This window comes from Parus major, chromosome Z, assembly GCF_001522545.3.
Source record: "Parus major isolate Abel chromosome Z, Parus_major1.1, whole genome shotgun sequence".
Classification (NCBI taxonomy): Eukaryota; Metazoa; Chordata; class Aves; order Passeriformes; family Paridae; genus Parus; species Parus major.
The window spans coordinates 30,830,316-30,848,557 of NC_031799.1; the positions used below are offsets into that span (position 1 = coordinate 30,830,316).

At 35.3% G+C, this 18,242-nt stretch overlaps 1 protein-coding gene across 8 annotated transcripts in view; it reads right to left on the reverse strand.

Moving 5' to 3' along the window:
* Positions 1 to 364: 364 nt before the first annotated feature.
* The window catches only part of ZDHHC21 (zinc finger DHHC-type palmitoyltransferase 21), a 38,900-nt gene continuing 21,022 nt past the window's right edge, over positions 365 to 18,242 (reverse strand). For 2 of the 8 annotated variants that reach the window (XM_015615344.1, XM_015615342.3), the window contains exons 6-9: positions 15,373 to 15,489; positions 5,804 to 5,837; positions 1,914 to 1,957; positions 365 to 1,421 (exon numbers count right to left, since the gene is read on the reverse strand). In XM_015615344.1, the coding sequence (XP_015470830.1) occupies positions 1,182 to 1,421; positions 1,914 to 1,957; positions 5,804 to 5,837; positions 15,373 to 15,489 (435 nt within the window). In that variant the 3' untranslated portion in view covers positions 365 to 1,181. Of the gene's footprint in view, positions 1,422 to 1,913; positions 1,958 to 5,764; positions 5,838 to 5,944; positions 6,810 to 8,169; positions 8,213 to 15,372; positions 15,490 to 18,242 lie in introns of those variants that run through there. The other 6 variants (XR_004500549.1, XR_004500548.1, XM_033520661.1 and 3 more) reach the window with 6 other exon arrangements.

Genomic DNA, 18,242 nt, shown 5'->3' on the forward strand with positions numbered 1-18,242 from the left:
ACACAGTAAGCAGCATAACTGGGACCACTGATCTGTGAATTTCTCCTAGAAATCCACAGTAGTTTTCACAATCATCTGTATTTGTAAAGATACAGAGGGCTAAAGTAAGTAAATAATTTTTCCAGATACAGGAAGACCAAGCTGGTACTTTGGAAATAGTTATCATTTTACCAGATCTGAAAGATGCTTTCTTTGGTTAACTTCTTTCATACTTAAAGGAACAACAAGCTATCTACATCAACATAGTACTCTATTAGTTAGTAGCAAATCTATATTTATGTATAAATATTTATAATCACTTTTATTTTCAATATACAAACACTTAGACCAATTCCAGCTAATCAAGACTAAAGAAAAGTAAATATAAAATTTTTAACTTTATTGACAATATACTCTTCTTTATGGAACATTATGATAACTAACTACCTCTGTAATTTTTAAAAGTAATCATTCTAGTATTTGCACCAAGCAACTTCCTTGTTGATTATTGCTGATTCAAATCCTTGGGATTTAGGGAAAACATGCTTTCTATCTGCATAGTTTACCCTGAAATACTTAGTCCCTCTCACTGACATAAAGACATGAACGCTTTTCATTAACATATCTAGGCCAGAAAGTAACCGTAAACCATAAATTGTTCTCTATGTAAACACACATTTGTGTGCCTTTACGAAACCTCTCCAATAAAGGTTTAGGAAGTACTCTGCTTCAGCTTTAAATGTAATCTTTAATAGTGCAGTGCTGCAGGATTACTTCTACATATCATAAATTACTGGCAGAATCATGGAATTTTAAACATATGTTGCAGGAAAAAAAAGACATTATTATTATCTAGACAGACCTATTGATAAGAATCTTGAAAAAAAATTAAAATTCAAGGCAGAAAAAGACACCTAGTGAGAAATCTAACCATCAGTGTAAACTTCAGTGCTTCCTACACCAAAAAGAAAAAAGAAAGAAAAAGGAAAAAAAAGGTAAAAAAAAAAAAGAGCCAGTATCAAACTGGGTGAAGACTACATTCCAGTTGTTTGCTTTTGGTATTAATCTCAAAGACAAAAGGAATCTCTTTGGAAAGCTAATTTTAAAGTAAATAAGCCTGAAGTTTAATTGTTTAACTTGTACTAATTTCAGAATAGAATCAAGACCATAACTAAAATAATGCCCAGGTCACACTGTGATGCCTACAACTGGATTTTAATTGACTTAAAGACTGTCATAGTCCTATTATCATAAAACCTGTAATGCACTTCCAGCATGGAGGACCCATCTGTGCCCAGCATCCATCTGTTTAAACATGATTGGCAAAGTGGTAGGGAACTCGCAGTGGTCGCCTCTGCCTGAAAGGAATAAACCACAGGATCTTCCAGTGAGTGCCAAAAACTTCTGAGAAGGTCTGCTGCCATGGCTTTCGGGGCCTTGATCTACAGAAGACAACATCATTAGTGAAAGACAGCATGCTCACAGTGCGCTTCAGTCAGCTACAACAATGTAGGTTGGCTGGGGTTCCAATACTGAACTCTGATGAATTGTGTCCAAGCACCAGAAATACAACTTTTATTTCATTATGACATGCAGCTGAGACTTAAGTTTGGAGAACAGAAACTGTCTGTGTCATCAATCAAACAAAGGCACCTTCTGAAGCACAGGCAACCTCAATATTAATGAAACGTATGTCAAAGCACTGCAGAAAGTATCTTTTGATCTGTACTTTTGAAAAGAAAATATAGTTCCACTGGCTTTGGGTAGGGAAAGAAAGGGAACAACATGAGGGTATTTTGTGTACAACCACTATTAAAAGATTAGTGAGGTGCTACTAGAGATAGGAAGTACAGAGCACCATACCATGCAAAATCATCTTAGCAGACAGCTACTCCCTTACCATTTCAACAATGTAAGAATTTTACAGAACTTACATGTCTTCGCAACAGTTTGACATTTTTTCTATACTTGTAGTGTCCTGTTAAAGAAAACAAAAACCACAATAAAGTTGTTTTTTTTTTATGTTACTAACCTTTAAAATGTCATTATGTAAGTAAGTAAATATAGCATGGAATGAATTATTAATGTACACTGTTTTACATTAATTCAGTAGGCAGCATATTACACATATGCCATATCAGTTTTAAATCAATGTGAGGTTACACACATAGATTTTTAACTCAGTCTGTTAAACGATTTGACAAGCATGACATGAAACTATACTGTGTAGTTTGACTACAATACCAAAGAATGTCAACAAAAACTTACAGCATTGTTACAGCTAAAAATAATTCAGATATTACAATTAATGCACAGGACATTTAGAAGCAATGAGGAAAAGGTCCACTCTTGCCATCCTTTTCACAAGCACTCATTCCAGACTTGGAGTATCCCACTGAGATAGCCACAGGAAAAGCTAGTAAAATGCAGTCACTAACAGACATAGTATTTTGAAAAGCAGGAGCTAGTCAGAAGTTTTAAAACCATTAGCTTCCCAAGTCTTATAATCCAAACAGCACAACTGAAAATATACCATGAGTTTCTACAGTTCCTACAATACCAAATACAAAAATTGTTCTTTTAAAATATAAAAGCTAAATAATGTGCAGAGTGAAGGCAATCCTGCAGCTAACAGCAACTTAAATTCATTCTTCAATTACAAAATGTTAATAAAAGTAACAGATCAGTTTAATCTTAGGTCACCCCCAAATAAAAGTTAAAATTACCAATAGTACTTTTTTCTCACTTTTACTATGGTTTTCACAAAAAAGCTTCCTTTGTGAGTATCATGTAGGGGTTTCAATACACATATATAGTTCATTGCATCCCAAAATTACTTGTGAAGTTCAAAACACAATTAATTGAAATATTCTTCATTATTTCAACTCATTTTCATTGGTAGCTTGGTATTTCCCTTTACTTTTCATTGATTCAGACAGGCACTTAATGAACTTGTCAAATTACAATATAATTTGGATAAGACTAAGAGCTAATCTCCATCGTCCCAACCACATACAGAGAAAAGGACTATGGTTTAACTAGGCTGCAACTTCATCATCTGGAAACATTACCTAGCACTAAAAACCATACTGTGCTCCTTGATTGTTCCTGCATGCAATTCAGTGGGACTCCACCACTATCTTTCATAAAGTTTTACGAGGGAAAGGTGTAATATGAGTGGGAAATAATGTACAGGAAGCTGATTTCCCTGCTCCACCAGACATTGCTGGCCGAACCCCCTTTCCAATTTTTCTCCTTCTATTCTACTTCCCACTTCTGAAGTGTTTTGGAACAGGATCCCTTACCACACTCTAAACAGTCAAAACTTTAATTCTGTCCATGACCTATCCACCAGGATGCTCAAGTTCTTGTCCAGAAGTTTGTGCAGAGAAGGCATGCCCAGTGAAGATTACATAAACTATGCTGGCCCCATTGTTAGGTGGGTTTTAATGCCTACTCAGCAGTGAGGGAGGAAAGGACTGGAGGCAGCAAACTGTAAATACTGCTTCTTGTTTTGATTCCCAGATAAACTGCTGCTCCTCTCCCATTACAGGCCTGTCTTCCCTCTGTTGCCCCAAGCATCAGGAAAGCTTTGCAAGACACAAGTCATTCGCCTTCTTGTCCTTATTACTTGACAGCACACCCAAGGAATACTTTGGTCCCTTGGATTGGCTTTTTGTTCAGCTTTTGTCAGAGAAAACACCATCTCTGCTGACCAGAGAAATTAATGACTGGCTTTTTTGATAAAAAGGACTAAGTGAACAAGAGATTACTTCCTCAGCATTTCAGCAGGGTGGTAATCGCATTTTAATGAGATGCTATAGCTCCTTTTGTAACTGAAAAAAAATATTTCAGTTCTAGGAATTATTCTCTGGTCAACTCAAAGCTGTTTATCAAATAGTACAAAATATTGCCATATTTGAAAGCAGTAATGGCAAACCGGTCTTTTTTAAAACAGTAACATGCGAGTCCACACACTAAATTGACTTGTAGTTACAGAACATTTATGCTACCATTTCAGAAGAGGGGCCTTTAAAACAGCTTTAGTTCCAGAAGTAACATCTTAAACATGGCTTTCTGCTATGTTTCTGCACATTGCTTATTCATCAATACACTTGTACTGCTCCCTAAAATCCTGTGGTTTAGTTTTTTTGGGGGAAAAATAATAGGTAGGAAACTGGAGATTGTATTTTGTCATGACATGTTATCAAGACCTGAAAGGTTCTCATGAGGGTCCACTCCCCTCAAAATTGTAACCTGTTAAATTAACTAATTAATTTAAATTTAATTTACCTTAATTAATTAGGGTAAAACACCAAATCAGGAACAAATTAACTAACTTCCTTTCCTTTCCCTTCTCTTCTTCCCCTTCCTTTTCTTTCCCTCCCTCCCTCCCTTCCTTCTTTACACACTTCCTTCCTTCCTCCCTTCCTCTCACTCCTTTCTTTCCCTCCTCCCTCCCCTTCCCTTAAAATGCCAACAAATACTTTAGATTACTTTTGCTTTACAGTAAAGAAAATGGGGCTAACCAGTGAGTCCTTTGCTTCTTGGATACTTTTTCAAAATTAAAAAAAAACCTAGAGGCACATTTTAAAAGCTGAAAACTAGCAAAGAAACATTGCTCTGAAGTTTAGCTGCTTAACAAGTGCTAGTGACTATATGTAAGAAGCACAACGCCCCTCATACCTTCCCTCCCCCAACACTGCTGCCAAACAGGCTCATTTGAAATGTACTTTCATTTGAGAGTGAAACCAATTTACCTTTTGACATGAAAGTGAAACTTCACAGCACCCCAGGAAAGTCAGTAGCCCCTCTTGAGACAGGAGATGAAGGAAAAGGAGAGTACCATAGCTGAGTTTTGACTGTTATTTAAGGCTTCCTTCTCAGACATGATTTTTTTTCTTTTGGAGACAAAGGACCAGAATAACCACTATTCTTCTGAATGACAAGGTGGTCTGCTCATTAAGACATCTCACAAATGTCTTTCAACTAGAGTATCATCTCTCTTAATTATGCATTTGATGTATACCAAGGTTTTGCCACAACACCAGAATTACTGCGTTCAGCCTAAGAGGCTTTTGCTGTCTGCATCTACTATCAGCTTGGATTACCATTAATAGAAATAGAACTCTACTAAGATTTTTTTTTTCAGACTCAAAGCTAATGCTAATGTTAAAACCTTTTTTGAGCACTGGCTCTCATCCAAAAGTTTAAAATAACTTGCTAGGAGCAAATATATCAATATATCTATATATATATCACATATCTACAGAGTCCTAGTAATCTCTAACTCTAAAAATACCTTAAAATTTACAACTGAATACAAGATGAAATTGGCAAACACAACTGACTAACATGATATGATGGATCATCTGTATTCCCAAAGTCATCATCCAGATTGGAAATAAAAATTGTTCTAGCACCTGGTTATTCAGAGATACATATCCAACGTATCGGGCATATCCAATGATAGGCACCTTAAAGCAACTAGAGAAAAAAATCTCACACCTTAGTGAGATAGGAAAAAGGAAGTTAGAGAAAATAAACACACTTATAGGAATAGCCAAAGCGCAAACTGTTCTGATTCTGCTGAGGGAACAAAAAGTATGTGTTTTTTTCACTTTGAGGATATACTACAAGTCTATAACAGCAGCTTGCTTGCTCTAAACTAAGTAAGCTACTGACACAGCTAAGACTGCTGTAAGAGGAAGGAGAAGAATGAAGAGAAAGAGACACATGTAAAAGCACCAACAGAGTTCTGCAAAACAACTTCAGATTCACTCACAAATGAATGCATCCACATTATCTCCAAAGAGAACTGTACCTTTCGCATATATGCTTTTATGTAGCATAACCATCTGCCAAAAAAAAAAACAATTAAAATATCACTTGCACTGTCTAACAAACTGTCCTATAGAATGGGTTTCATCATGAACTAATTTATCATGAAAAAAGCACATGCAAAGGGTATTTTTCACTTACTAATTAATGTTTTCGAAAGCCTAAATTGTAATTTGTAATTTACAGGACTAACTCCAATGCATGCAATTATAATCCCTGGCTCAATTTTTCTTTTGTGTTTGCTTAAAGTGACATGCAACCATTACAGCTCTATTAAATATTTGGAGTAGTAGAATGCAAGCATCATGCATGCTTTTAGTATTTTCGAATGTTCAGTAGAGGTGAATCAGCAGAAAAGCATGATGAAGCAGAAAAACAGAAAACAAAACTTGCAAGCCTTCCTGGATTTGCAGCTTCTGCTTTTATCTGAAAGTTCAAGACAACACAACCTTTATATAAAGGGGGTTTTTTAACATCCTTTCATGCTGCTCATGCAAGTGACAGGTGAGAAACTCAAGAATATAAAGTATTAAACATAGAAAGAATATATAATATTTTTAAAATTTTCTCTTTTTTGGTACTAAATACATATTAGGTTTACTTTGGCCACTTTTTAGCATTGTTTTCTTAACCTAGATTTTAATATATGTATATATAATATATGTATGTATTTTCTTAATCTAGATTTTAGATATGATGGTTAAGTTTATCGATTATAATTATGTTCAGCTGAAAATTATTAGTTCCATTTTAAGTTTAAACTCCCATATCAGACTCATGTGTTAAATGAAAAATAAAGCTACACTGTTACTTCTAGGGAATAGTCCTGCACTTTATGCTCTGATTAATTCAGTTAAATAGATTTCCAATTTATTTATGGGATATCAGATAATGACTCAATGAAAATAAACCATTTACAACAGAGGCAATATAAGCAGATCTCTTAACTTCAGGCTATTCCAAATCCATAGCATGTTTGGCGTAGATAGCTGCATGACAAGATATATGACAAAGCATATTATATTTATTGATCTTTACAAATACCTTAAGACAAAAATATAAGGGAAAAATATATAAGAAAGCTAGATGTTGTCCTCTTCCCACAGAAGTCATTTTAACAGTCTGATGTCTAAATCTGACAAGCAACATGCAAACAAAATGTACTCAGCCCCAGGAACACTCAAATATTATTTTCATAGTTATTTATCTTCAAGTGGTTAAAGGTACTACCTTTACTACTAGAAAAATAGGTTAGTAAAAGAACTCCCTTTTTTGAGTGATGAACCAAGGATAATTTTGACATGATATTCCATTATATTTTTTACTCCTCGTACAATATAAAATCTGATTGCATTTTCTAACTTGCACTTTTTCCTTAAAATATTGTAAATTATTAACTTCAATTAAAAAATTCATATTTACATAAGACCATACAGTGACCTAAATATAAGAGATAAGAACTTTTGCTTCCTAGAGTGTCTTACAGTTACATTTATTCCTACATTTTAAATGCCTCATAAAATAGGGGGGTTTTGAAACAAACTAGTGTTTTATTTTTATGGTAAATAATTATTTAAAGATGTCAGAATACATTCATTAAAAACGCTAAACAAATTGCAAACCTATTTGAGGGAAATAAGGTAAAGATATAAAAGAATTTACACAGTTAACAAAATTGTATTCAAAGACCAGGACATTACTAATTCCTGACAATATAATTGATAGAATTTCATTCAGTCTTCTAATAGGAGATCTAGCTATAGGTGGATTAAAGGTAAAGACAGGAAAAGGGGAAGGGAGAAGAATAACGAGGAAGAGGAAGAGAGATAATGTTAACATTAAGTTATTTTCTGTTAGTAATTTCCAATTACTCTTTGGGGTTATAGTTTATATATACTCTGCTTTCCCTCTGTAATTACTTTATATATTACACTATACTGTAGCCACAAAAAGAATACAATTGCCTGGAAATCCTAATTTCCCTTACCAATCCTAATTTTTAATATGCTAAACTTAATTACGAGGATTAATAGTTCCTTGATTACACTTCTGCCATGTTTGAAAAAACAGGAAAAGCCCTTAGTACTTAGTAATCAAAATAGAATTTAATAGATTATCTGATTAAAGATATGATTGCAAATATTTTTAATTACAAGATACTTATTATTAAAGACAAAAAGCATTTCAGCAGAACTAGATCACTTGTCACTCTGTACAATAAATCAGCAATGGATTAATACTATAAAATATGCAAAGAATTAAAAAGCCCTTGGTTTTAATAACAGAATAACTGCAGCTACATTTTCATTATTTTAAAACTCAATCTTTGTAAAAAGGTTGAAAAATTACCTCGTAAAATATCCTTGCTAATTTAGGGTGAAAAGGAGAAACACTGCAACAATAAAAAACAAATATTAACATTTTTAAAAGCTTCTAAAGGGAAAAATGTATGTGGTAGGCACCATATCGTGCACCAGACAGGGGAACACTGTTTTTCCTTCTAGCCTTCCTAAAGAAAATAAAGGGAAATTTCTCTTTTCCACATCCAGAAAGTACTGATGCAACAGGATACTGGCATATCATTGTACCTCATTCAAACAGTTAATTAACAGGAAACCCTGGTAGCATTAATTAAATTAATAAAGTCACTGTCCACTTAGTTTGTGATAATACATCCACTACCTTGCACAAAGGCCACATGGTATCTATTAAATTTATAAAAGCCTATCCATTAAATAGTTCTGCCTCAGAGAAACAAGTTAATTACTAAATAATTTCAATGCAAAGTTTTTCTCTGCAATACTAGCATAAATCACATTAAATCATATTTAATGGACTGTAGTGAAAGAATTAAGAAAATTTGTTTTCTTTTATAGAAATAGTTTGTTAGAACATATGGAAAAATGAAAACACTGTTTAGTGTTTGAGATAAAAACAATCAAAGGTAATCCTTTAAAATTAGGGTTCAGATTAGTCTGCAAAGGATGCTGTTTAACTGAAACATCTGGTACTGTTACGTTGAGAGACAGGCCTTTTTTAACTTTGGAAATGAGATTAGTAGATCAGTTATTTGTAAGTGTCCAAGTAATTTCTAATTATTTTATCTGGGTCACAGATAATCTGCTTTTACAGGGCTCCCACAATGACATCAGAGGATCACTGTTGAACTGATTATCCTGTTACCTTCCACCATCCATGGGAAGACTGGATTTTCCTTTTGTACAGAGAAAGAGAAAGAAGCGGCTGATTGCTTCAGACAGGTGGCAGCCAACAAAATAAAGAACACCACAGATCTTGAGAGGAAGAAAATCTCATATATGCAAAAGGTACCAGCTTTCAAAAAACAGTCAACAAACTCAGCACTTCTTAACCGTGTCTGGTGCAATCTAAAAACTCACTAGATAATAAAAATAATCAGAAAAGCCACTACGTAAAAAACAGCATGCCATTCAATTTTTTACATGTTCTATAGTAATGCAAATTACTATAACATAAGCAATAGAAGAATCCTACAGTATAAATAAAAAAAAATGTTTTTTGTCATCAATTAACTCTTAATATGAAAGACATAGAGAAATAATTTCTTAAAAATAAAATGGAATATGAGTGAGAGAAATAAAAAAGCCAGGGCCAGTCTTCTACTAATATACACATGAGCATCTTGGCCATTCCACCTTTTTTAAAAAGACTGAATCAAAGTGCTCTTTTTAAAAGAGCTCTGTACCTTCAACCTTCTATAACATACATCGGAAACAATCAGGCATTCATAAAAGAGACTTTTTTTCCTAGGTAAATTTATGCCTTTTCCTCTGAATAAATGAATAAATAGGCTAATTATGTGTGTTTTTTTAGGAAAACAGGTATCTGTTACATATAAAATTGAGAGAAAAATTCTTAAAAAACATGTCAAGAAAGCATGTCTTGAGAAAGCAATCAAGTTTCTGGGTACTATTTGACTTTGCTTCCCAACATATTTTATTATTTCATGTAACTAAATGAAAAAAAAAAGGAAATGGAAATAAAAATTAGTAACACAGACACATCATTCTCAATATTTTCTTCTAGCTTAAGCACAAAATACTGTTATTGTATATAAAATTTGCTTTTGTCACTTCAATACAAGGTCATTAATAGGTGCACACAACTGTTGCACAAGACAGACTGTCTGTATTTCCCTGCCCACCCCCAAAATAAGATTTTAAAACTTTCTGAAGTGGAAAAAGTGATAATTTACCCATAAATCATACTTTTACTACTTAGGACAAACCACCAACAAAACCATATCTCTACCTTCATAAAGTGTCTATACTGGACCTATCCTCTTACCCTGTAGAGATTCAGGCCAAATACTACTTGTGGAGTACAAGCAGCTAAAGGAGGTCTGAAGTCAAGAGTAACAACAATCTTTAAAATTGCTACTTTCAGTAGGAGAGCAAAAGAGTTGCACCCTTGTAAGGTGCAACTCCCAAAATTCTTTCTGGTGTGTTTTTCTTTGTTTTACTTAAAAGTTTGCTTCTACTTTCCTAATGTCATTTAAAACTCATGCTGCCTGAGAATGTAAGAACACGGGCTCCAGTTAAGGAATATAAATTTAAATTTCCAGTTAAGGAATATAAAATTCAAAATTGTGCTACAAGAAATGACGAACGATAAAGCAAGTAACAAGCACTAGAGGGAGGCAGGCCTTCAACACAAATGCATGCTCATTTTGGAAATTGCCTCTAACAGTGTTTAATTCATTGGTGGAACCAATTTTTTCCATCCAATTCTCTAAAAACTTGAATACTTTAAGTAAGAATACTAATGGTTGATGAGATTTTAAGTGGAGTATCTTCTTAAGAGTCCTAGAGTTCCTAAATTAGAATTTAAAATTTCTACCTATTTCAGAGGCTTATGAATTGGAGAAAACTTAGATACCTCTGTTTCCAAAGTATCCAAATAAAACTTCCCCAAGTGTCATGTAAAGTACATACTAGGAGAAGTATCAAAATTCAGGATGATAACAAAAATCAGAGGCATATAAAGCTCAGGGAAAGCAACTGGGGAAGGAGGATGAAAAGAGCCATGTGCCCCTTCTGATAGAAGTGTGTTTCACATATGCTAGTTTCTAGGGAGAAAGCACTAATCCTGTACACAGAGGCCACCTCAGCTGCTCCCCTCTTCATCAGAACAATTCATGTCAAAAGTTCCTCTAAGGACAGTTTTTGCCAACCAGCTGCTCTCCTCTCATTGTAGGAAGTCACCTCCTTTGCTCTTTGGCTTCCTGGACCTCCAAATGAGTTATGAATAGCCTTCTGCTAATGATACCCTAATAGTGATACCACAATCACAGTAGCAGCACATGTACTCAGAGAAATTGCTGTGTGGTAGGTTACTTACTCTATTAATCACTTTATCAAGCACTACAGCCTCAAGAATATTCCCCCAGTAAGAGACAAATTTTAGTATACAACTTAAAAAAGTTTTCATTTTTACCGGAGAGCACATTTTTTCCAAGCACCTTGACATCTACAGACCACACATGAAGCAGGATAACAGCAGAATGCACACATATGCAGAATACATACATATATTTCTTAAAGACTTTTTAAAAAAATTATCTACTGTTATAACCAATGACAATTATGCAATGACAGGCAGAGATCAGTCAACTGTGCAAAAAAATCTGCATTTTGCAAAGTGCCAGCACACACGGCAGAATATTTCACCTGCACTTCATAATGTGCTGCTTTGCTTTTTTTAGCTACTACCCCATTCTACAAAATATGATGAAAGATATCAAATGTATTCTTTCCATTATGCATTCAGACATTTTATGACTTCTGAAAAAATACATCAAAGAGGAGAAAATGTCAATCCTATGAAAACCTACAAAAAACTTCTGCTCATTCTTATGGTTTGCCAATCTAGCACTTTGCTCAACTCTAGTAGCGTGTAACTCAGCTTCTAAAAATGTACACAAACATCACAAATGCAAATTTATTCTACATATTAAACTTCATCTATCTGGGTGCTGTGGCAAAAGGATAAACCTCACTAAGTAAAAATAAAAAATATAAACCGAGAATCTGAAATTTTTTAAAAAGCATGTCCAATACCCCTCAAAAAAAAAAAGGGCCTTGGCTTTATATTACTAAGATGGGGAAAAAATGCTATTGGCTTCCTTTCTGGGAAATTATGTAATGATGGTCAAGCAAGTTTTCTTATGGAGAATCAGGAAGTCTTGTTACATAAGGGTTAAAGTTTGATAAATCTTAGGTTTATCTTTCTTCACAAGAATTTTTGCAGCACTTAAAATGATAGGTAAATAGTAATGTTAAACAGCAATGAACCTTAGCCTGTTAGACTCATTCAGCAACAGTTTGCACCCACCAAAGTTTAGATCACAGAGCTGCAATGCTTATTGTCTCTACTATTTAAAAATATCTTTTTTTCCAGGAGCTGTGGAATTAATCTTGGTATGTTAAACTGTAAGAAGAGGCACAAGAGCATGAACTACGAAGAAGCGTATTACCTGTTCGCCCATACAAGCACAAGAGTTGCTTTGCTTCTGTCCAAAGGCCCCATGCTCTTGTCCCTTGCACACATCTCTAGGCAGTTTCAGCAATCATTGAAATTAATGCTTTCAATAATAGCTATGGAGTAATTCATATGACATGAATGCTTTAACTGTGCATATCCATGCCTCCAAGCATCGTAAGTTTCTTTCAAGGTCCTTGTCTGCACAATTACACTTAAATGATTGTGTTCTGCTATTAAGTTTTGATCTATACCTTACACTAATTCCATATTTAATATAGAGTTCACTTCAGACACAATTTGCATAATCTGCACAGGAAGGCTAGATGCTGAACTGTAACTCCAGCACAGTACACAGCAGAAACATCACTGCTTCTTACTGTTCATGGTTCATTGCTTCTACAGGGCTTGAAAGTCTTGCACTCTCAATGTGCTCAAGCTTCTGGGTGGGTATACCAGTTTTGTTGTTTCCCTACTTGACCACCACAGGCATGTCTTTTGGGAGCCTGCAAAGAAACTACTAACTCACCTGCTGCCTTCTCCTCTGCATTTTCCAGCTGCTAGCCAAAGCTGTGAGTGCTTATGCAGGGAAGCAAGTCTCCACAGTACAATGCTGGCAATCGAAAAACCATTTGTACAGAAAGAGTTTCTGACACCACTTGTGGACTAAGCACAACTGCATCAAACACACTTGTTTTTTTTGTTTGAAGTGTGACTGGTTGTTGTCATACAGATTTCCTCAAAACTACCGTATTCTTGCTAATTCTGTATTTACAAAGAATGGAATGAAAAGGGAGAGGACAATTGTGCTGCTGGTATGAAATGCCCTGAGTGAGGGATGAACTGTATGACCTACATTCTTAAGTGAGTCACTGCAACAGCAGCCACATGGTGTGAATGAATTAATGACTGGAGATACATCAGCAATGGATTTCAATTTCCACAGCAACCCCATCAAGCCTAAAAACATATCCATGTGACAACAGTCCCTTTGCTATTGGGGGGATAGGTAGGGTGCACAGTGAGAGACCTTAATGAACATCTGTACTTTTTAGCACCTGCCTCTCACAGACCATCCACATCCACAATTACTGCAGTATGTTTGTTTCACAAGGTTTGGCTTGTGAACAGAAAAGAGTGTCCAGGAATACTGCAGCTCAGTGATTATGATTTCAGCAGAAAAACTGGACTTAAAAATGCTACTACCCCACACCTGTTCCAGTGTAGCTGCCAACTCTGTAAGTAAATAGGATGTACTTCCCAGTATACTATACAACTGACAGAGAAAGAAAACACTTTGCGGAAGTTTATAAATAGAGTGCAGTGGTGGCAACAGCCTGAAAGTGTTAAGGCTCGGGACAGTGAAGTTAAAACTGGGACTTTGTGACTGTTGCAGTGGCAGCACAGTTGGTATCCTGTGTCAGAACAAAAACAGCCCATGTTTCAGGTATATCTAACAGAAACAGGTTCAGTCTGAGAGGTCTTATTTCACATCCAGTAATAGTATCTGAATGGATGCTGACGGTCACTGTTAAAATCCAGTCCAGCTGGCAGCACACAGAAGAGAATGATAAACTTAGGGTCTGTTCCCTGTTTTCATCTATATCCTATCTGTGGTTTAGGGCAGTACTGATCAGATGGGTTTTCTGACTCTTCTCATATGTATATCCATTTAACAGAAACTAAAAAGACATTAATATTTCAGTATCTGAGCAATTAGGCTCACTAAGTTTCTGCTTCTGTCTCACCTGTTACTGGTGAGCAGAACTCACCACTTCAGCTAGATAGCCACCATAGTGGTGGTCTAGGAAAATCCCAGCTCTAGATGATGCAGACATAAAGGCAACATTTAAACAGGGAAGAGAAAACCTGTCAGCAAGACCCTGGAACAGAAATCAGGGACACAGTAATGGTGCACAAAGGTAAATCTGTTGATTTGGGGATTGAGATTAAGTGCAAAATTCAGTATGGTAGAGTAGCTGGAGAACAGTAATAATAACAGACAGCATAACTACCATGACAGGAAAAGCAAAAGGCAGTAAATATGTAAAGGTAATACAGTAAAACAAAAAAGCAGTATTACTGCTTTATCTAACATAACTAAAAACTACACTGTAATTTTTTTTCCTTTATTCCATACAAAAGAATTACACAATTCAGTTGGGAGGTTTTCTATTATGTACCTACAAAAGTTAGTGCAAACCTTTGTAATTCCAAAATGAAATCTCAGGCAGATATCCCAACAGTTCTAGCAACAAATATGCTTCCACCCTGTACATTACTGTATTTAAAGAAAAGGTTCAGCAGGCAAGATCATAGACTCTTTCAACATGTACATATCTAATGTACTCTCTCTCACGTTGAACAATATTTTAAACATTTGTATAGATTTTCAAGATAACTTTAAAGAATCTGCTGGCAGCTATTAACTTCTAATGTACAAAACACAATGTTATGCCAAAAAAGCTTGTTTCTTGTACTTACTTAATACCTTACCAAATTCATTTAACTGGAAATTTTTTCCATGGAGAGGATTTTTTTTTTTTTTTCTGTGTATCTAAATGCAGAATACTAATCTGGACTATAAACTGCACATGATTACATTCTGCAGTTTAACAAATAAAGAGATGAACATAAGCATATTTATCAAAATACTTAACAAAGACACTGCATTCTCAAAATCTGATTTATCAGTTAACCTCACTGTCACATAATTTTGACCAGGATACATAAAGGATACATAAAGTTTAAAATAAAAACAAAAATCAACTGCATATCTTGTACACTGTGAAACTCCAGGACAAGGTATGAGGTTTTTTTTACTAATACAAATCAGGAAACAGACTTCATGGTGGAATTATTAGAATTATTTGAATTCCTGTTTGTTAGAAAGCTTCTTAGATTTCACTGGTGTCAAAAAGCTGGACAAAGAAAGTGTTTTTCTAGTCTTCCCTTAAATGCAATCAGCTTTTATGCTTTCACTAATTGTTCTGAAAATAAAACTAATATATACTTCTAAAATCAGATACTTACAGTGAAAATACCCATTAGCTGAACGTAAAAGAGTCGACTTATTCCACCTAGTATTATTAGACCCATGAAGGCAGATATTCTTAGGAGAGCAAGTTCATGTCTAAATACAAACACATCCTAGAACAAGACAGAAAGAAGAGAGAGACTTTAGCAGTCACAAATTAATTAGTCTTTGAACCAAATGGAAATATTAGGTAAGAGTTGTAAGAGGTGTTCTCAAAGTCTTAAAGCTGAAGGCAAATAATGGATTTTGAGCTACCTTGCACATTTTCACTCTGAAAACATCACTCTGTTTTCAAACCAGAAACCAACAATCTTTTCTCTATATGCATTAACAGTTGGGGGTTTATTTTGCCAGACTGTTAAAAAGTAGTTAAGGTTTTGGGAATAGATAAAGCTCAAATGAGTTATTTCTGAATCTTCCACCTCAAACTGTGCCAGACTATTACACACAAGCTACATAATACAGGAAAAGTACTCTGTTAAACAGTCTGATTTATTAAGACTCTTATACCTTGGCTACCAGGGACAGAACATTTCACTTTTGCATCACCTGTTCTGAAAAAAAATAACATTCCAAGATTGAAACTTGAAGGTTGTACCTACAAAGTCCAAGTATCTGTACTGGATTGTTTTCACTGTAGTGCTGTCTGTTATCCAACATAAACTTATCTCTAACTTTTAAATTTTGGCCTTGAGTGGATTATTGCCACTTTGGATAAGGATGAAGAGTACAGATGCTTCAGGGCACACAGAAATATGGATGTATTTGATCAGCTGCATTGGAAAGTCTGCTCTCATCCAGCAGAAAATACAAAAAGCATTGCAGACAGTTATGTAGTCTTCAAAGACATTATTTTTATCACAGGAGAATATTTTTACGTAGCAGTTACATTAGGTGTACTGTGAGTACTGTATTCACTTAGCTGTGAGTTCAGCTCCATTCTCTTATTTTTAAGTTACAATTACGTTCTGAAGACTGTCTTCTGAATGTACACATTTGGTTTTCCACTTACAAAAGCTAGATCATGGCAGGAAAGTATTACAACCTTTCAAGTAAACTTTAAATTACAAACAGAATATAGAAGAGAACTGAATGAAAAAACACAAAACAAAGAAAACAACAAACAAAAAGCCCAACAAAAATCCCAACCAACCAATAACAGAAAACAACAACAAACTACCCCCGCAACACTGCTTATGTTCAACCACTAGAACTTGAGGAAGAGGGATACTGCGTTTTAATTAAACAGAGAACAGTTAAAGCAAATTATGTTTAGCAAAAACAAAAATCTGATTTTTCTTTTAAGTAATTTCCATGAAGGTTCAAAATATAGAACTAGGAAAAAAAGTTTAAACTGCCTACTAAATCTGTGACGAAACTCAGTATTTAATGAACAAGTAGAAACCACCAGTTAAGCAGCTAAAACAAAAAACAAATGCCAACAGTTTTTTTCTGAGAAATTGTAATGGCAGGTCCCCTCTCTTCTCCCTTGTTAATAGTGGCCTTTCTTGTTGCTGTAAAAAATGTATTAATTTCCATTTCTTTTAAACTTTCTTACTTATTTAATGAGTTAATTCAAAGATAATTCAACTGAAAATAAAAGGAGTAATATTATTCTTTATTTCCCTTTGCATTAGTTAATGAAAGCTTTAAAGAAAAGCAACAACAGTTGCACTTTTACAACTTCTACTAGCTGTAAAATACTTCTTCATATCTTCATCAGTATGTTTTATTATATTAGAAATGCTTTGATGTATTCAAACAAAACTTCACAGAAAACAATAAAATGTAAGAGAAGAGTGCCAACAAGAAAGCTACATTCTTAATCTAGCATGACACTCCCCCATTACCACACCCTGCAACTTTAATTTAGAAGAGTTCCTCCTCTTGAACATCATTTTTAACTTTAAAAAAAAAAACATCGTCAAACACATGACATAAGAAAATCCTAGCACACAGAAGAGAAATTGCATTTTTATCTGATTCTTTTAGCCCACATTAAACTAGGGGTACAAAAAAGGATAGACCTTGCACACTAAAGATCACAGAATCACAGAACAATTCTACAAATGCATTGGAAAGGACCTTAAAGATCACCTAGTCCCAACTTCCCTGCTGTGGAAGGGACATCTTTCACTACAGCAGGTTGCTCAGACCTCCATCAAATCTGGCCCTAAACACTTCCAGGGATGGGGCATCCATAAATTCCCTAGTCAACTTCCAGGGCCTCCTTAGCCCCGAGTACAGAATTTCTTCTTAATACATAATCTAAACCTACTCCTGTCACTTTGAGACCGTTCCCCCCTTGTCCTGCCACTACAGGCTCCTCTAAACAGAATCTCTGTCATTTCTGTGGGATCCTCTCAGGTAACAGAAGCTTTCTCTTTTCTGAGATGAACAAACCTAATTCAGAGTACCACAGACTCATTAGGGTTGAAAAGGACTTCTGGAGATCCCCCTGCCAAAGTAGGATCACTTAGAGCAGGTGATACAGGAATGTGTCCAGGTGGATTTTGAGTGTCTCCAGAGAGGGAGATTCCTCAACCTCCTCAGGCAGCTATTCCAGTGCTCTGCCACCCTCAGTGTAAAGAAATTCTGCCTTCTGTTGAGGTACAATGTCTTGTGCTTTAGTTTATGGTCATTGCACCTCAACCTGTTGCTGGCCACCACCGAAATGTTATCTGGCACCATCCTCCTGACACCCACCTTTGGGATGTTTCTGTGCATTGATGAGATCCCCTCTCAGTCTTCCCCAGACCAAACAGGCCCAGCTCCCAGAGTCTCTGCTCACAAGAGAGAAGCTCCAGACCCCTGACCATCCTTGTGGCTCTCCACTGGACCCTCTCCAGCAGCTCCTTGTCTCTCT